The sequence below is a fragment of the Pteropus medius genome, unplaced genomic scaffold, assembly GCF_902729225.1.
Source record: "Pteropus medius unplaced genomic scaffold, Ma_sr-lr_union100, whole genome shotgun sequence".
Lineage (NCBI taxonomy): Eukaryota > Metazoa > Chordata > Mammalia > Chiroptera > Pteropodidae > Pteropus > Pteropus medius.
Genome location: NW_024345481.1, coordinates 4,180,257 through 4,200,836, shown reverse-complemented (window position 1 = coordinate 4,200,836; position 20,580 = coordinate 4,180,257). Strand labels below are relative to the sequence as shown.

The 20,580-nt window shown below is 47.7% G+C and overlaps 1 protein-coding gene across 1 annotated transcript in view; it reads left to right on the top strand.

Annotated features, from left to right (window-relative positions):
* The window catches only part of EZR (ezrin), a 46,630-nt gene that overhangs the window by 19,086 nt on the left and 6,964 nt on the right, over window positions 1–20,580 (top strand). Inside the window, exons 3-8 of the mRNA XM_039873911.1 lie at window positions 4,578–4,661; window positions 9,110–9,205; window positions 10,135–10,409; window positions 10,853–10,936; window positions 11,794–11,940; window positions 18,400–18,496. Coding sequence (XP_039729845.1) covers window positions 4,578–4,661; window positions 9,110–9,205; window positions 10,135–10,409; window positions 10,853–10,936; window positions 11,794–11,940; window positions 18,400–18,496 — 783 coding nt within the window. The remainder of the gene's footprint in view (window positions 1–4,577; window positions 4,662–9,109; window positions 9,206–10,134; window positions 10,410–10,852; window positions 10,937–11,793; window positions 11,941–18,399; window positions 18,497–20,580) is intronic.

The following is a 20,580-nucleotide window of genomic DNA, read 5'->3' as shown; positions in this document are numbered from 1 at the left end:
GCTTAAATTTAATAAGTTTTACTGGCCAGTTTTGTTCTTGTTTAAGAAATAAAACTAAATTCATTCCTGTTTTTGTTTTTAGGCATTTGTCTCTTGCATATATAATGATATTCTGGTAATAGATCATAAACTTACCTCTCATACTAAAGTGAAAATACAACTGGTCTAATAAGATAGGCTACTGTGGGGCAGAAAAGGAGATTTTTTTGCTAAATATGGTTAGTGTGAAAAAATATACATAACTCGTTAGAACCTTGTTTTCTTCGAGGGGTTGGAGCATCTTCAATGCCAAGTTTTCCTGACTTGTGTCTAAGATAAGTCATCCTATAAAACTCTGACATACGTAGCTGTAGAAAGCCCTGGTTATTTTTAATCATCAGAGTGCTGGCTTAACTTTATATCTAAATTTGTTTATGAAATCCCATTATAAACAGTGGAGTATGATTATGTCTGGTTCCCTATATGTTCTACCATTTTAGAACTTGCAGTGTGACTTTGCATCTTAGTCTCAAACGGTAGTATTTGGAAGGGAGACAAGAATTATTAAATTATCTACACCATAAACCACATGGTTCTTTGTGTGTGCATATGGGGCAGGGGATAGGATACATGAGCAAAATTAAACTTTGGTTACTACCACCCCCTCCAAACAAAAAGCAGAATGTTCAAAAGGTTTTCAGTATTTGGCAAGCCCGAGACCAACCCTGCCTTTTGGGGGGTAGATTTTAAATGACTAACTGCCTCCTGTAGTGCACACAGCTGCACTACACATTACTATGTGAATTTGCCGCTGTCAGCGAATATTGCCTTTGAATAGAGTGTGTGATCCAGCGGGAAGGACCAAGACGCATGGCGCATGCGCTCTCGCCGCGGCTCCGCGCACGGTTTGGCGCTCTGGCTTTCTGTGGGGGCCGTTCTCACGTAAATCCCGTGAGACGGTGTAACCCCACTTTATTCCTGTGGCATCGTTACCAGCACGAGCGCCAGCTTTCATCCCAGGACGCCGAGTTCACTAAAAACAACTGCTTACCACGAAACCCTAACACAAAAGTAATAGAGTTGGGATTTAGCTGTGTTTACTTAATTGCCAAAACCTGGCTTCTTTTAAAGCCCCTGGATAAGTAGACCCAAGTATGCGTATAAATGGTCCTGTTAGCTGAGTAAATGTTTCATCTTAAACTCTGATAAAAGTTTATGCTGTTTTTCAGCACATTATTCAAGAGCCATAACGTTGAAAGGAGTTTTAATAGTCTTTCTAAACGTGGAACTGTGTAACATGCTGTTTAGTAAGGCGGCACTGTGCTGTGGTCCTTATCTGGGTGGGAGCCTCCCCTTTCTCCCAGAGAGCACTTGGAGGTGTGCATGTGTGTGGAGGGGGGCATTTAGATGTCCCAATGCCTGGGCACCTGTGTTTGGTAGGCAGGCCCAGCGATGCTAAACATTCTACAGTACTGGAGCTAGTCCTGCAGAAGGAGTGCTCGTGTTGCCCAGAATGCCAGGAGCACCCCCGGTGAGAAGCTGTAGTAGGGCAATGAGTAATCAAGCGACACACACACCCATGAAGGCCATTGGTTATTAACATACTGCTCGTTCACGTGTTTAGAGCCGTGCGTTCTCTCATCTCAGCCTCTGTATCAAGATTGCACTGTGTACTGTGCCTGATATACACATATATGGATTAAAATTAACTTGGAAATAAAGGAACTAAACCAACTAAAACAGCTCAGATAAAGATATTTAAAAGTTAAGTAATGTAAGTTTTCTGGGATCGAGCCTGATGCCAAACAACCCTCCCCAGCAAAATACTTCATGTAATAGTGCATTTGAGCTTCTTGTTACAGAAAACCACTAAGAAGGACCCTAGATGTACAGAAATAAATGTGAATATATAGAAATGATAGAGAATTTTAAGCAAATGTGGGGAATGGGACATAAAAACAAGGGTTATTTTCCATGGAATGAGATAACCATGTACATTAAGCAAATGTCTTATAAAAGTAGGAATATATTAAGATTTAAAAAAATATATATGACTGTCATTCAGTTTCAAGAATGTTTTGTATATTTGACAAGTTATCATCAGAAAAAAGATTGTGCATGCACTGTATTTGAATATATACATCCATTGATTAGAGTTAACTTGATTTTGTAGTTTTAGAGGGGGTTTCTGAGAATTATTCTGGCACATCCCCAAATCAGAACTGGGACTTAACGAACCTTTTGACAGGGCCTGTGGACAGAAGATCGGAGGAAAAGTCTCCAATCTTCAGTCCACAAATTGCTTCCTGTTGGCTCGTCCCAGTTTTATTTGTTATTGCAGTGCCGGAAGGACTTAACCTGATCTTTAAGTTTGCCATCTTTGTTTGCGGTGATATACCAGACTTCATAATTGCCTTGGGGTGTTGCAGCACATGAAAAGTCTTGGAAAGGCCAGACCAACTAAAACTTAGCAAAATGGCCTGTTAGAACTGCGGGTGGTCAGACTAAGTCCTTGTGATGCGAGATGGAGTTCATACAGATTATGCAGACCTCACTACATTTAATTTCTAATAAGTTCACTTTCCACATACTGCTAGCTTATTATGTCCAACCTCAGTAAAAGTTTCAGCTGGTTATTTGCTTTTTCAAAGAGTTCTGTGAACTTGGAGTCGAAGATGAACCTGATTCAGAACCTTAAAAAACTTCGTTTTTTATATTTTAATATAATCAAAGAATTTAAAATAGGCTTAATCTTGTTTCTTTTTGAGAGTTTCAGTCTCCTTGCTAAAAAACTCATCCTGCTGACCTCGTTGTTTTTTCAGTTCCTGGAATTGTTGATATGAATTATTTTGGATCTCGTTGAGTTTTTTCAGAAGTACCATCCTGAATTCTCCGTCATTTAAGTCACATATTTCTATGTCTTTAAGCTTATTTTCTGGAGATTTTTCTCTTTCTGAGCTGCTTTGTCACCTTGGTTGTTCGTGGTGTTTAATGGACTATTTCTCCGCCTGGGCATTAATGGAAGTGTGTTCTGCTCTTACGCGCAGACCCCACGCTCAGACGTGCCGATGTGCAAGGTTTTCTGTCGAGTTTTAGATGTTCAGCTTATTGTTGTTTCAAGGGGAGAGCTCTGGGGACATCTCTCACTCCGCCACATTTATGTCACTCCAAACCAGTTTCATTCACTGCAGAAAATACTTACAAAGCTCTTCGACCGGCCACAGAACTGGAAACTGCAATTCTTGATGTTGATCCAAACATCCAACAAGCCTGACTGTGCCTGGTTGTCCCTACCCACTTAATCCTGTTTCTCAGCAAACTTCTTTAATTTATAGATTTGAGGTGGGCGGGGAAACATTTTTTTAAGTCTCCGGGAGATTAAGCCTCGTTTCCCTGTGCTATAATATGAGACAGCCCTTAGACATACTGGGTGTGTAGCAAAGTATCTCAGTTGTCTCAGTCTTGAGTGTTGGTGATTTGTAAAGACTAATTTCGTTCCTGAAGTCAGAACTAACATGTCGTGCCATGAACGTGTGAGTGTGTCATGCCCTGGCTGGATACTTAGACCGCTGTCAGCTAACTATCAGTACAGTTAATTTGTCTTCATTACATTAACGTCTGTGCTAGGAAAAATTCAGCTCCAGCTCTCTGTTTCACCTGAAAACTGGCGAGAAGCAAGCATTTCTTAATATTAAGCATTACAGTTGCTGTGTGGCCATGGTATTTTCCTTTGGGACAGTGATATAAAGTAGATTTGTGTGTTTTTCATACGCTAGTAAGTAGATCTGGGTTTTCTCGAGTGATAAATTTGAAAACTATCTTGAAATAAATTTTGAAAAATACACAAGCATGTCGCAACCTCAGACATTTATAATGCTCTCGTCACCAACACTGCCGTTCTCCGCTCTCCTGCTGTTCTAGTAATTCTTCCATTTTTGCATTTTATTTTCATCTTTTGTCTAGGTCGATCTCACGTATTTTCATTTATAGGGTACATACCATTTCGCATGTGATATTTTTAATTTTCGAAGCAATTTTCCGTGTTTCTACTTCACGGAAATTACCATTTCAAATTACTACGTGATATTCTGTCCTCTTTGATGTGCATTTAGCCATTTAACCATTTCTCCCTTCACTATTCCGGTGGCTTTCTGATGTCGCGAACATTCTGGTATGTAGCTGCTTCTCTCTCCCTTCCCTTACGCTGCGGTCTGAGGGAGCAGGCTCCCCTCCCCACTGCCGTCTCACTGGGCTGTTGTAACGGTCAGTACGAGATGGTGTGTGGAAAACACGCTAACGGCTACCAAAGTATTTTTGTCAAAAAATAGCTCAGACTTCAGTGTGAATGTACTTTAACTAAGGAAGAGGGTGTGCGTTTAAATCCAGACCTTGGGCATGTGCCGAGACTCGTCAGGTATCTCACCATCAGCGGGGCGCGGTGTGTGTGTGTGTGTGTGTGTGTGTGTGTCTAGCATGAGAATGGATGTTGTAAAGGAACAGGCTCTCGCCACATTGGTTTTGGGTTTATGTCGAAGGCTCAGATTATCAAGAGAAAAGAACTCTCAGTTAAGTGTAATTCGTTTTATTTCGTTTTCTAGATCAACGTCCGCGTTACCACCATGGACGCAGAGCTGGAGTTCGCCATCCAGCCGAATACGACGGGGAAACAGCTTTTCGATCAGGTTGGTTGCTGTAATCTTTAGAGAGAGAATTCCCATTTAGAAAAATTTTTTGCAGCAGCCAAATAATTTTGCCCGCTAGGCATACTCCTTGGTCTGCTGCCTGCTTCTCTTTATAGAGCAGACCGATTTTCTCTCCTGCCACGGGATTCAGCTGTCGTAGACACCCCCCTGAGAGGGAATTTAGGCGACGTCGGGGCCTTTCATCAGCACAGTGCTGCATCCAGAGCTCTGGCCTCACCCCCGCCCTCTCCCCACAGAGGTCCCCATGGTCACCCTGGTTCCTTCTTGCCATCCGGTCTGTGGGGCGGGGTGCAGTAGGGATTGGACACGGCCCGACTGGAACCAAGCAGGCCACAAGTTCTGGGGTGAGCCTCTCCCAGGAGCACACCCACGTTCCTGCAGATTTCTTCTTGTGACCGAGGGACATGGTGCACGCAGCCCGAAGGGGAACTCAGAGCCTTTCAACAAGGACGGCGAATCACTGGGAAGGCTGTGATCATTCCTCCGTTCTAAGCTTTAGAGAGAACGATGTCTGTTTTCTGGGCTCAGTAAATTCTGCTCTGGGGCCAAGAATTCAGTAGGGCGACCGGACCGGCTGTGAATGTACAAGTAACTTGAGCCGTGCCTGCCTCGCCGAGTTCCCAGGGGAGGAGAGGCGGTGTCCTGCCTCCTAGCCCCGAACCCGGAAATTGAAGTGGGTGCAGACTTAGAAAGCTGGGAGGTCGCATAGTAGCAGATTCTAGAAGCTGTAGGTGGCTCCCGCCGGGGTCGGTGGGCTCTCCCGCCTGTCCCCCACGCGCTGGGCCAGCTCTGCAGCAGCCCGTAGGAGAAGTGCCTGGGTGATGGGGTGTGCACGCCGCCGCCTCAGCAGTCCTGGCTGTCCCTGTGCCACTGTTTTGAGGTCATTCCCTGGCTTTGCCTCACCCAATAAGGATAAAGACATTTACTGTCCTGGGTGGGGCTGACCTTAGGGTGAAATTCTAAAGGTTTCTCCTGAAAGATAATCTTGAGGTGAGCTGAGTGGAGCCAGCTGAGTGCCAGGTGGCACAATGCTTAGAACACAGAAGGGGCAGGAGACCTGGGTGCTAGTGTTAGCTCTGCCTGCAGCCACCGTGCCCCTCGGTCACAGAGACCCTGGTTTGTGTGTGTGCCCTCCACGAGCAACTTATTTCTAAGGCGGAGATGGGAAGCTCTGTATTAGTGTGAAGTTTTGATATATTGATCATCTAGCTTCCCTTACCTCCATCTCCCATATTTCCTTCCCGTGTTGCTTTTCAGAGATTGTGGGAAGAGGCTGTTAAAGAGTTTGCAGTACTTACACTGCAAGATATAGATGCCATTATTTCTCATAAGACCCTCGTCTCTGCTACTTTGGAAGTGAGGGAGGGGGGCGTGGAGAGGGAGAGTGAGGGGCTTGCCCTGGTACCTCGTTCCTGCGTTTCATTTCCACGGACGCTTCTCTAACTGCACGCGTGTGTGCTAGATGAGGGGCTGCACACGTCACAAGTGATCTCAGCTTCTTGATTCAGGGAACCATCTTGACAGACCGTTGGGTGTCCCTAAATGCCGAATAATTGTATCTAGTTTGGCGTTTGTGTTGGTTTCAAGCCAGGTGTTTTTCTAATACTAGATTAGCTGCTCAGCAGTAGTGTGGTGCTGGGGATCAGCAGGTGTACACAAAGGGACCCTGAGCTCGCCCGGTAAACGGGTTATTTAAAAACTAAACATAGAAATCCAATCAGCGTGCCAAGTTTTAACACGCTCCTCATCCAGATTATTCCGAAGCTCTCTAGTCGCCTGTCCACCATCCTGTAGAGCACTGTATTACACTTCCCCAGCCCAGAAAACGTTCCCCCGAACCCCGAAGCTACAGAACAACCAAGGCCCGGTCTCACTGTACCCTCCACTGCCATGCTGTCTTTCCTGTCGGAACTGTCAGCCAGCGCCCAGGACAGGAAAGGAGATTCCATGCTGGTCAGAGTTAGGAGAAACGGAGTAGTAGACGGATTCGGGGTCCCTCTGTGCTCCGTCTCCCCGCTTTCTCTCCCTTCTCCATCCGTGACGGGGCCTGGATCTCAAAGCCCTCTGACAGAGCTGATGTTTAATTTTTTTTTTTTTTCTTAGTTTGGTGTATCCCTAATGAAAAATACCATGTAATCTAAGAACGCTGGGGTTGGAGCAGACCTGGAAAATGACCAAATCTGCATGTCGTAAATGAGGAAATGGAGGCTCAGAGAGAGAAAGCAAATTGCCCAAAGTCACACAGCTAGCGAGGGCCAAGCAGAGGTTGGTTCCTCTGCCTCTGGACCCCACTTAACGCTTGCCTTTTCGGTGTGGGTGGTTCGTTTCCACTGCTGAAGTCACCGAGGCGGCGAGGAAGTTGGGCCGTGTGACCTAGCGCCCTTGTTCCCACGTCAGAAAGGGTTTTCCGGCTGTTGCTTGAGACCTAACGAAGCAGACGAATGAAGGAGACGCACCTTGATCTTTTCCTTTCTAAAACCTGCCCCTTAACACCCCGCCGAGGCAGAGATAAAGGAATAGACCCACACGGGTGCCGGCTTCGGCTCCAGCTCCCTGGTGAGCATCGGCCACTTGTTCGGCTTAGGACGGAGAGAAGGTGATGTTAGGCTTCCCCAGCAGGACATGCAGCTTGGTGGGTAGAATGGACTGTGGAGAGGAAGGTTGTTTGATTCCGTTGTGTCGTTTTGGGGAAGCCACCAGGGTAGAAGTAGGCCTTTGAAACTCTGAGAACAGTCATTCTGGAAATCCAGGGGAGAGTCACACCGTGAAGATGTGGCAGATCAGGGCACAGGGGGACAGGCTTTGAGCGAGAGAGCGAGGGTCCTGGATTCCAACCATGACGTGGTTCTAGAGTCTGCCCTGCTCCGTGAAGGGGCTGGCCCCATCTTACCAGATGGGGAAGGGGAATCTGAGCTGTGGCCCTGAAAATCAGGGGTCAGACAGGGATGCGAGGGACGTCCAGTGGGCAGGAAATCGTTCTAAACTGCCGAAGACCCAGGCCGCGGCTGCAGTTGGGCGCGTGACGTGGGAAGCCTAGATTGGAGAGAGGATAGTTGCCTTGTATGTGGGGCTTTTTTGTGCAACTTCGAAACAACCTGAAGAGTCAGGTAAGGGAGGTCTTACACCCAAATGATGAGGTGAGGTCTGTAGGGAATGAGAAATGAGCAGAATTGGGCATAGAAAATCTGGGCTTCAGATCCGCTTTCTCTACACTTAGCCACCATGAAAACAAGACACTGGGTTTCATAAAAGACTTGGGAGTAAAGTACTGTGTCAGAACCAAGATTTCTTCCGTGTCACGAGGTCTCCTGGTTGCGTTTCTACTCCCCTTTTCTGGGTGAATGAGGGGAACAGAGGGACAGATCAGCTCTTGGCGTGGAATGGAGAGACTCCTGGAGCTCCAGCAGGCATCTGGTCCCCCAACAGATGTGGAAACGGGCTCAGAGCAGCAGTTTATTCAGAATTCCAGATTTTATTTTAAGCATGTACTCCAGACACCTGCTTTATCATTTCTCGTGTGTTCAGTCCCCTTTCCCTTTAGATATGACAGAAGCCATATGTTTGAAGAATGATAACCTTTTTCTTTAGAGGCTTAACATTGTGTGTCATGGGATTTAAAACCGTACAGCAAAGCTCTGGGACTCAGTTTTGATGACGTCCTCCCAGTGACCACAGCAAGTTGCTTTTCTGTTTCCGAGACACACGAATAACCGGCTTAGGGCTCTCTGTAATGGCCCACAGGAGACTTTCTAGTACTGTGGAGGATTTTCAAATGTGAGGTCCTTGCCGTGACCTACGGTTGAATTCTACCTTCCCGTATCAGGATTTCAACTTTCTGGAGGTTGAAAGAAGGCCTCGTGCTGCGCACGCGTGAGGCCGAGCACTGCCCGCCCCGCTTCCTCCACCATCTGCCTCCCGCCTCTCCTGGACTGCTGACCCCGTGTCCCCTGTTACGCAGGGCCAGCCGGCCGGAGGAGGCCCAGGTCTTCTTCGCTTCATGCTGGAACCTTCCACCCTCTCTTTCACGTGGGCACACCTGACAGGTGACATTCACACCTGAGACCCGCACTTGAACCGGTGTGCCCTGGGTTCTGCCCGGTCCTGTGTGTGCTCACGATCACACACCTGGTTGTCTTTACTCAGGAAGGCGTACGAGACACCAGAGGACAGGCGTGCGATTTTATAAGGTCTTAAGATTTTGTAAGATTTAAAGTTAGCCGTGAATCTGCTCAAATTTATATTAGAAATAAATGGTTCACAGCTTTGGGGTAATAATAGCCTGTGGTAGTAACAAGGTACTCGACAGTGCAGGAGAGGCTTGCTCTCTGGGCAGCCGTGCTGTGCCCCGTGACAGTGGCTGCTGGTGGCCGCTGCCCGTCCAGTTTCTCATGCCTGTTTCCCTTCCCCTCTCTGTCCCTCTCTCACAGGTCGTTAAGACTATCGGCCTCCGGGAAGTGTGGTACTTTGGCCTCCAGTATGTAGATAATAAAGGATTTCCTACCTGGTTGAAACTTGATAAAAAGGTAAATCAAAGTTAACTATTTACAGGTTGTTAATTAGATGTTGATCCACGACGTTGACATTGAAACTGGACGACCTCACTCTGTCTTTTGTTTTCAGGTCCTTTTTATTTGTGTAAAACTTTTACAATCAAAAAGGTTTGCAGGTTTCCAGTAACTGGGGATATTATTGGTTAGAAATTAGACCCTGGCTTTTCTCCTTTCTGCTCACTCATTGGAGCATATGATGGTTAACTGCATAGCTTTAGTTGACCTTAGTTTGTTTTTTCCTTTTCCAATGAGGTTGTTAATCTTATAAACCATGAATCATCCACTGTTTTGTAAGAACCTGTTATTGCTTTGTTTGAGCCTGGGATAGATTATTTTCCAACTCCAAAGACTGGATAATTCCATTAGCAATTATAAAGGAAAGCAGTAAGCTAAATGTGTTTTCTCTAAACAATTTGAAAAATGTTCCTTTTCCCAAATCCCTGCTTTCCTCTCCTGTTCCATGGCGAGTCGGGAGGGCGGTTGGAGGTGTGAAAGAGGGAGGGGCTGAGGAATTACTGAGCATGAGCTCTGTGGTCCAGGGCTAGACTGGCCACGTGGGCGGACGCCAGGCTCACGGGTCATCGGGACAGGTGTCTCCAAATTCGAGTTCTCTGGAATGGATCTCATTGTCCCTAGAAAATCAGGGCTGGGCTCGTGACTTAGTGTGTCAATAAGTTGCCACTGCTAAGTGTGGGAGTATAATAGAACTTTCTATCTGGCCTTTTTTTTTAATTTTTTTCCTCCCCCCATTTACATGTTAAAAAGATGACTTTCAGAATAACTACTGTCTTCTGCAAACTGTCCTGAAGGACCCTTTGAGTCAGGAGTTAGAAACCTGTGTTTGGGAGCGCGGGTCTTTGTCTTCAGAACTCACACTGAGAGTCTGGCTCTGTCATGTCCAGGTGTCAGCCCAGGAGGTCAGGAAGGAGAATCCTCTCCAGTTCAAGTTCAGGGCCAAGTTCTACCCTGAAGACGTGTCTGAGGAGCTCATCCAGGACATCACGCAGAAGCTTTTCTTCCTCCAAGTGAAGGACGGCATTCTCAGCGATGAGATTTACTGCCCTCCTGAGACGGCAGTGCTCCTCGGCTCGTACGCAGTGCAGGCCAAGTTTGGGGACTATAACAAAGACACGCACAAGTCTGGGTACCTCAGCTCCGAGCGCCTGATCCCCCAGAGGTGAGCAGGTGGCCAGGCCCGGGTACGGCTGATGGTAAAGAAGCAGGCAGAGGGCACAGGGACTTTGTCAAGACCAAGTGCTCCTTGGGCTGGGACACTGGTCATTTCCTATTCTGTGTGTTCACGGTCACGTGCTCTGGCTGTCAGCAGGCACTACGCGATCACGTAAATTTAACCTCTTTTGGAAGAAGAGGCCTCCTAAAATAAAAAACCTTTTTAAAAAATTTTCCAACAAGACTGAGTTGTGTCTTGCCCCAGGTTCTAAATCTTCCAGGTTGTGAGTCACCGTAAGTAGAAATGGTACCCATTCGGGAGCAGAAGCAAAAGCACTTCATGGTGGTTTTATTTGAAAAGTCAAGGTTTACATGAGGGTGGGCAGGGCTGTCACTCACCTCTCAGCCCTTTAGGGTGACGGTGTTATGCGCTCTTCCTTTGCATTCCAGAGTCATGGACCAGCACAAGCTCAGCAGGGATCAGTGGGAGGACCGGATCCAGGTGTGGCACGCCGAGCACCGCGGGATGCTCAAGTGAGTGCTGGCTGGGCGGCTCTGGTCTCTGTGATTGCAGTTAGGGTCCTCAAGGCCAGTCTCCGTGTCTGGCAGAGCAGTGAGAGGTAACGAGCTGCAAGGGAGGCTTTTTCTTCAGTAAAGCCGGGTGTTCTTGCCCGAGGTAAGAAGACTTCAGGCCCTAAACCCTCTCCCTCTTATGTCTAAAACTTCATTTAGTCAAGGGGTCACGAGCCATCAGAGTTACTCCTTTCTCTGTCACAGAGATGCTGGTTGGTTCGTTATCTGTAGGCCCATTGCCTTCAAAAGTGTGTTTAAATGGAAAAAATTGATCCCAGGTGAAAAACACTTGGCATGAAGTATAAGTAGCGGCCAGAGTCCCTGTGGTCCTATCACCCTCATCTCAGGCCTCGGCAGTCACTCACCCTGTGCGTCGTCCCAGCCCTGGAAGCTCATCTGCAGTTTGGGCTTTTCAGAGACATGTCTTTTGAGTCTCCTGTCCGAGCCAAGCTTCTTGTGTGGAAAGAAGTAACTCGAAGCGAAGCCCTGGCTGCTCCTGGGGGGCAACGGGATCCCCTGGGGGCCCTACGTGAGCGAGAGAGAAAGGGAGCTCGGGCCTGGCAGTGAGACGTAAGAGGAAAACCTAGGTCCAAGGAAACCACTGTGAATCAGTTCAGTTCCTGGAGAACGGGTGCAGTCCATCGGTGGTCAGTGCCCAGGACAGCCTGGGGTACAGGTGTGCACGGCCCCGTGGCGGGAGCACACAGCCGCTGGCCCGCCCTGTGTGGTCGGCCGTACGTTTCAGATGCCGGCGGTGCGTCAGCTGCCGAGGCTCGTGCGCGCTAACCGTGATGCCCACGTGTGTTCTCCCCAACTAGAGACAGCGCGATGCTGGAGTATCTGAAGATTGCCCAGGACCTGGAAATGTACGGCATCAACTATTTTGAGATAAAAAATAAGAAAGGAACAGACCTGTGGCTCGGAGTGGATGCCCTCGGACTAAATATTTATGAGAAGGACGACAAGTGAGTTGAACTTTGTGATTATCTCTAGCGGGTGGGGTATGGGGCCTGGAAACAATGGAGAAACGGCAAGTGTGCACGTGGGTTACTTTCGAAGTCTTTATCTGGCCACTTCCTGGCCCAGTGTGTGAATCTCGAAGGGCTTTCCAGCTGTGATGTGGCCACATGGGCCGTGCATTGTTTCTCTCCTGTCAACATGGCATGTTACCTGGTGCATGTGGCACGTGCTGAAGGGCCCTGCAGGGAGACCACGAAGGTCTGTGACCACAGCCCCCCACTCCATTGAGACCCCGTTCCCCAGCACACCCACAGGGACCACCCAGGCAGCCCCGGCAGTGCCAGGCACCTGGGGCTTTGTACCCATCCAACCAAGTATGTTTATAGTACTGTCAGGGACCTCGCAATTCTGCAAACAATAGCCTTTATGTGCGGATGATTTAGCTAAAGCCTCTGAAACTGCCGGGAGGTATCTGATTGCCTGTTGTTGGTGCAGTCTGTTGAGTGAGCTCTAAAACTGTATAAAGCAGGCCAGGTGAGGGTTCGAGCAAGGAGGCCGGGCCTCTCCTTGACCTCCTGTGCCCATCCCTGTGGTTGCAAACACTGCATGTAGGCCTTTTTTCTGCCAAGAAGCTAGATACACAGAAAATCACTCGGACTCAGTGAGGGCAAGTTTTCTGAGATAATCCCCTCAGCTCCGAGGAGAAGCCTAAATTCTAGCTTCTGGTCAGAAGCTACCTGCATTTAAGCGGCAGTAGGAGGGGACTGTCTCTTCTGGGACTGGAAGGGAGAGAGAGAGACTCTGTATTGTCCCTGGAATGTCCGTCTTAAAGGGCCACCTAAACAAGCCCTGGTAGTGGCCGTCAAGTTCAAGGTCCTGGCAGAGGGCAGCAGCGGTTCTGGCTGAGGAGGTGCCGGGCAGGGATGTGCCCGAGCCTGATGCCGAGGCCAACCCTTTGGCCTGGGATCCCACTTCCACGGGTGTAGGCAGAGGGGCCCAGAGTTAAGGGGTGCACGCGGGCCCCTGGAACTGGCACAGAGTGCAGGCCAGGCCGCATGTCCTCGTTCCCTCCCAGCTGCATGCTGTTCCTTTAAGTCGTGGCTCTCCCTCATTCCCTCCCCTTGCCTCATGCATCCCGCCTGTTCTCAGGTGTTCATGCTCATGGCTCCCCCACACCCCAGAGTCCCTAAAAAAAAAAAACCCTCTCTGGCGTTCACAAGGGGAGTGGTACCCCTTTTGACAAATGACACTCTGTAAGGAATCCGTCTGTAGCCCCGGCCACACGTGTTCTTGTCAGAACCCGAAGTACAGATACGTTGCATTCGGGAGGGGCCTGGCCCAGACTCTTAAACCCCGCTCTGGGCGCCTAAGGTTGGATGGAGCATGCTTTGGATCCTATGAGGAGAATCGCCGTCTATTGGGAAAATCCAGTTACACGACGTGACGCAGTATGCTTGTTAGGGAATCACGAGAACTCTTCCAGAACCTAGAAGTGAGTTACTCAAGACTTGGCTTGCTCCCCTGGGCATGTGAGACCTAGTGCTGTAGAGAAACGTCAGTAGTCTGGGTAAGTGAGGGGGCCGGGAGGCCAGTTCGAGGTCCTTCCGGAGGCCCCCGATTCGGGGGATGGTGGCTGGTCAACACCGCCATGCACGGAACAGAGAACAGAGAACACAGCGGCCTCGTGGGGTGTATATGTGGGAACTGCCTCTTCTTTGAACTCGTTTCTTGAATGACCAGATTTTGTAACATAGCCATGGCCAGGCCTGTCCAAACAGGTTTTTCAAGCTGCAAGAAACAGCCATAGGCAAGAACTTGCTGATGTCAGCCTGTAACTGCCCCCAACCCACGCAAACGTTCTGTTCTTTTTTTTTTTTTTAAGTAAAATTTGAGCTGCACTCCTCCTCCAGTCCTGTTCCTGCTCCCCTTCTCTCCCCGCACCCCCGACCCCAATTCATCAGTGAAACTGGCAGTTCTCTCAAAGGGGTCTTCGCCCCAAAGAAAATACTGCGGCCTGGGGGCAGCCCCACTTCCTGCCTCTCTCTCTGCTCCCCTCTTTGATTAGGGGGAAAAAAAAACAAAAACACTGACCAGATATCCACTTAATCAATAGGCCCAACGTCTCCTTCTAAACAAATATTGACAGCTCGGTTTCCAGGATAAGCAGGAGATTGTGACTCAGGTTGGAAGAGTGCTAGACACCCCTTGCCTGGTGTTGAGTGTTGACTTGTCACCTGAGAACTAACAGTTGGAGCGCTGGAAGTTCCCGGACCCTTGTTCCAGTGAGAAATGGGGTACATCAAGTACGCGAGCTGGGTGACGAGAGACTCAGTGCACCCTGCAAATAATTACATCTTTATTTCACGACACTGCTTATTCTTTTTAGTATTAAATATGCTCTGAATGGGAAATGTCTTTTGGGGTCTCTTTTACGTTGTGTACATAACCGTTAAGGGGGAGCGGGTAGGATGAAAATACTTGTCTTTTCCTTTCGGTAAACCCGCAGATCAGAAGAAGAAGGAATGGAGGGAGGGAGGGAGGATGTCGGCAGACCCAGACCCTCTGTGAAGGGCGTTATCACCTTGGGAACGGAGAAAGTCCAGATTAGCCAGCTGTGTTATAGCTATACGTGACATCCTCAGCCCAAAAACAGAACAACAAAAAACGAAACGAGGGAAACCTGATCCCGCCCCCCAGTTCTTCAGTCCTCTGAGGGCATCATTTTGCTCTCCGGGGGGGCTCCCTCCGTTTTGGGGTCCTTCCGTCAATAAGCCCTGACTGTGCTGTGGGCTCAGGCTCCAGCAGGCCACGTGATCGACCCTTCCAGGGAGAAGATGCTGGAAAGGGCTGTAGAGAAGTTGGGGACCAAAATAAGAGCCAACTAACTATCTTTTCCATCAAATTCCTTAGTTGTAAATCACATATTTTGATTTACATTTTCATTTTATTCACTTTAGAAATGACCAACCATTTTAAATAAACTATTTCCAGTTATTCTAAAATTATACTCATTAGGCAGAATATGTTAATTTGGGCCTTTTTGAGGGATAGGGTTATGTCTTTGTGCCTTATCGTTAGTGGCTTACCTGTGCAGGAGGAGAGCACGAAGCAGTGGTCTTGACTGGTGTGGGTTTGCCCTGCCAGATGTGCTGGATCACGCTCGTCAGGCCATTCTCCCCTTTCTGATCTTTGGAACCCTAACTTGAACGTGGAACAATTTTTTCAAGTCAATTCTTATAGAAGTTTGCTATGGCAAAGGGTTCCAGTAAGACCACCTCTAGTAAGAAGTTTAAAAGTCCGCCTCAGACTGGCAGAGAAGAGAGTTGGGACATGTGCCAGGGGCGTCGCCTGGCGGTGCAGCAGGCGGTGGGCGAGAGTCCCCGGTGGGGTCGCATCCCCCTCTTCCTTGCCCGCCCCAGGGACAGCGAGGGTTAGCGAGTCATCTCTGCCCCTCTCACTGCCTCAGGGCGAAGGCTGGGCTGCTCTGCCCCGTCTGTGGAGCATGGCGTGATCTCCAGCCCATTGCACTGCCTGGACCTTTTCCAAACTTTCTAAATGAAAAATTTAAAACAAATTGCAAAACAGAAAGGATTTTACAGTGAACACCCGTGTGCCTGCAGCCGAGAGTCTACCATCAGCATTTTACCACTTGGGCTTTGTCCCGTCTCTGCCATCCGCGTATCACTGTATCCTATGGCTTTCTCTTTCAGACACATTTCAAAGTAAAATTGCAGGCATCTGTATACTTTCCCAAACATGCATATCCTTTACTAGAACTCAGTATGATTCATTTTCTTTTGATACAACATTTGCACACAATGAAATGCAGAGTTCTTAAGTGTTCACTCGCTGGGTTTAGACAAACACATTTGCCTGTAAAATCCAAACTCCTGTCAACATCAGAACATCATCATCACCCTCAGTGGCGTATTCTGAATTAAAATTCTTTAACCATTCATTTTGAAATTCCTTCAGACTTTTTAAAGTTGCAAAAATAGTAAATACAAAGAATTCCCATATGGCCTTCACCCAGCTTCCCCACACGTTAATACCTGTAACCATATTCCAGGTGTCAAAATCAGGAAGTTGCCATTGATGTGGCACTGTTAACAGTCCATAGACAGTATTCCCATTATACTCAGTTGTCCGTTAATGTCCTGCCCCAGGATCCCACCTGGAATCACACCTACAGTCAGTCGTCATGCTTCCCCGTCTCCTTCTATCTGTCCACAGTCTGTCCGTCAGGACCTTGACACTTTCAAAGAGCACTGACCATTCATCGGCTTTGTAGAAAGTCTCTCAGCTTGGGGCTATTTTCTCATGATTACATTCGAGTTTTGTACTTTTGGCAAAGATCCCACAGAAGTGACGTCATGCCCTTCCAGGGCCCTGCAAGGTGGCACGTGACGTCGGAATATCTCACGACAGGCGGCGTTAACTCTGATCACTGGTGAAGGTGGTGTCTGCCAGGCCCCTGCGGAGTTCCTGCCCTTCTCCTCCTAATTAATGCGTGTTTCGGGGAGGTACTTTGAAACTCTGTAAATGTCCTGTTTCTTATCCTTTCATCCGTCTAGCATCTCTTGATGAGTCTTGCATGAAACGATTATTACTCTGGTATTTGAGAAATGGAGTTTTTTTTGTTTTTTGTTTGTAATTATTCCTTTTCGACGCACCCGGCTAGCTCAGTCGGTAGAGCATGAGACTCTTAATTATCTCTTTTACATGTATTAATTGGGATTCTACCGTAAGGGGCCAATGTTTCCATTTCTTTATTTAGTTATTTCTATTAATATGGACTCGTGGATATTTGTTTTATTCCGTGGGCTATAATGTCATACTGTTATTATTTTGTTGCTCAAATTGTTTGAGATTTGCCTTTACGAACCCATTCAAGTTCGTTCCTGTGCCCTTTCGATATGACCCCATTATTTTTTGAGCACTTTACCTGTTATTTCAAAATATTCCAGGATCGCCCTATACTTTCCCTGCTCCAGGCCTGGAATCGGCTCTTTCTTCAAAGAGCTCTGGTCCCTGTTGTTCAAGAGTCTCATTTTTTTTTTTTTTTAACATGCGGCCTACACAGGGACAGACCCATGATATAAATCTTTAGAAATCTTCTCTGTGGGTTCTTTATTCATGTTCTAAATGTGAATTCTTAAAGAGAGAAAGAAATCCTTGTAGACTTTAATTTTCTAACTGTGGTCAAGAATTAAAGGAGGTTTTTTAACTCAGATGTGAGTCATAATTTCCGTGTTTAGGCCTCGTCATCGATACTGCACTCATGCCTGTGAGTGGCTTTCCATTGTTATGAGCACTCAGTCTTAAAAGACAAACTTTCCAGACACACCAGAAAGCAGAAGGCCGGAGGCCATGGTGACAGGATGCCCAACTCTTGAAAGAAAGATGCCTGTCCAGCCTGAAGGTCTGAGCTGTCTCGGATCAGAAACTGTTTTGAGAGACCTGCATAAAGCTAGGAGCTGGGGAGTAGACCCTTGCCTCGTTAGCGGTTTGGGAGCTCGAAATCTGACCCACAGTGTTGACTGTACAGCTGAGAACTGAGCAGCAGTCGCTGGGCTCCTGTCATTCCAGCGTTTTGCTCTTGTGGGCTGGAGGTCAATACTCCGAAACAGCACATGCCTGCCCGATGTCACAGCCACATGGAAGGACGTAGGCTGAAGCCATTGGCAGGACCAGGAGATATCTTGAGTTCCTTTTGGTGCTCAGGGACCTGTAAACAAAATTACCTCTTTAAAAATTCTTTATCCCATATACGAAGCTGAAATAGCACAGCAAACTCTGCACGTTGGCTTGAGAGCTGTGACACATGGTGGCCAGATGCATTTCCGCAGGCACTGGTGAATCCGTGGGGCAGGGCTGTAGGAAGGGATGTGTGCCGAAAAGATCCGACATGCAAAACCACCGCCTGGCCAGTGCCCCGACATCCCTCCAGGTGTATGTGACCGCTGTGTCCCAAAAGAGCCCTCTGTTGGGTTTAGATGCTCTCTCTTGGCCTTCAGAGGCCACCCCTCACTGCCATGACTTGGCCTGTGTTGTCATAGCAAGACCTTCATTGCCCATCAGTTTTTATTTAAATGTGTTGGAAGGCAATAGATTCTTCCACACTCATGCTGTTCTCTAAACTGGAAGTTTTTATGGCATGTGGGAAAGGACTGGTTTTGATGACAGTGTCTTTGGCAGTTTGAGGATCTGTGTTACTTCTAGAATGGTATCTGAAACAGAGAAAGTCTAATGTAACATTAAGGTTTTCTACAGCTTGAATGAACCTTACAAGCAGCCACCTGACTCACCTAGAATAGGTAGAGGTTATTTCGTAATGATGTATATTATATATTATGCTTCCTGAGCTAGCTTTATACTTTTTTAAAATCGAACTAAAAGTACTAAGACTAGATTTGCAAACCTCTCAGCCAAGCATTTCTAACCATCCACTTTTTTAACCTCAGGTTGACCCCAAAGATTGGCTTCCCGTGGAGTGAAATCAGGAACATCTCTTTCAATGACAAAAAATTTGTCATTAAGCCCATCGACAAGAAGTCCCCTGTAAGTTCATGTGGATTATACGTGGGGGGTGACTTTTTTATTCTTAGCGTCAAATGTGTTTTCAGGACAAATCAGAATTCTCTGCCTAAGTGACAAAGAGCTGGTGATTACTCATGCGTGTGTTGGGGCAGGGGGGTGGGCAGGATTGCCAACAGGTTACCTTGAGGGTCAATATACAGCGAGACATGAGCCATGTGACTGACCGCTGCAGTGGGAGGTTATCATGGAGGCCAGGTGTCTGTCAAAAGCTAGCTGACTGCCACCTAAGTTTTCAAATGTCTTCATTCCTTATGAAGAAAAGGGCAGCTCTGAGTCATTGACCTTTGCCAAATGATAAGCATTTCTGGGCTTGTGAAATGTTCGTATCCAGGTGGAAAACTGGCTAGCCTCCCAGAGTGTACGTGTGTGTGGTGTGGGGCTCACAGCAGCATCTCCGGTCCCGCCTGGAGTGTGGCAATGATTGCTGCAAGCCTCGAGGGCCAGCTTTTGACTTCCAGAGCTTTCCTTGCAACTTGTGCCTAGCAGGAAAAGTCAGATTCGTGTCTGGAGCATTGCTGTCCCCCAAGATCCATCTGTACCTCACCTGCTTCTGTCATGCAGACAGTGGCCTCAGCCCTTTGCAGACTGCCCTGTGCCCCTCAGGTGGTCTTTACACAAGCAACTTCACGGTGGTGGTACAGTCACACTGGTCCTCTCACAAACATGAGACCGACAGGCGGTCATCCTGGGAGGACTTAGTTGGAAATGAGACGTCACATCCTGGAATTTAAAGAATACTGAATGTGAGCTAACGGCCGCAGAGACCACTGCATTATGGAAATTTGGTTTTGTGGTTTATTCTGCTCAGAATATTTAAGACATACGTACACACTGTGGTGTGGTGGACTGGTGAGGAGTGTTTTCTAATCAGAAATCTGGTTCTTAAAAAACATCACCGCTTGAAGAAATTCTGTTACTTTCCTTAGAGTCTGTTCTGAATTTTACCAAAATTATAGATTGGAAAGGACTTTGTGTCTTGTGTAATTCTCGTTCCTTAGTTACAGTGTTAGGCTGAGAGAGGCGAGCGTGGGCTGTGCTGTGGGCCGGACGTCTGGGAGCCCTCGCTGGGCTTGGGCACCGCCTGGCAATGGTTAATGCCAGGGGGAAACAGCATGTGGCTTTACTGTCCAGCTACTCCTCCCTGCGCATGGCTTAGTCCCGTATAAGTGAAGACCAGAGGTCTCAACACTGTTTGTGAAAGTGTTTTCTTTCTGTTGAAAATGTTTCCTGCTCTTTGCAAGCTCTCGACTCCTACTCCATGGGCAGCCGCACAGTTATTTAAAATACAGACCCTTGAGCTCCGTGATAACAGGGCACATTAATGAGCAGCACCACAAGCCGGGGTCAGCGTGTGGCGCGTTACCTGGGCATGGCATTGGGACGTTGGGGAGACGAGAAGACCCTGAAGTCTCTGCGTAGGCTGCTGTCTCCTCAGGGAGACGGTGCTAATTTTTCAGAACCTTTTTTTTTAATGGGACTGACCAACAGGAATTCTGGACTACACTGTTTAAGGATTGTTTTAAAAAAATTTGGCATAAGGTTAGCTTTTGAAAAGCTGCCAATATTTCCGAATCAAAATCCCAAGCGGAGGCAATTAGAATGCATTTGGTTGGATTAGCCAAGTCTACTCTTAGTATATATACAGTAGTTCTATGTGAAGCCATCACTTAAAAGAAAAAAAAGGAAAAACCAGGAGAGAAAAGGCTGGCTTCTTGTCGAGCACCATTCTAGAGTCGGTGCACAGTGCACTCGGGGCGCCCAGCCCTCGTGACATCCTCGTTCCAGTGGGAGAGGTGGATGAAACAAATAAAACAAGTAATGTGCTTCCTGGCAGTAAATTTAACACTAGAGCGATGATACAGTAGCAGATCGGCCATCCCCTCTGCCATTTAAAGGGGACACAAGATGGGGACAGGGTGACTGCTTCAGATTTTTGGGTTGCTCAGGCTCCCCATCTTGGGACATGAGGAGCTGGCAAGGAACCCAGTCCCTGTACCTTCCACACCTCACAGGGCTGCTTTGCAGCTTCTCTCCGCGCTGGCATG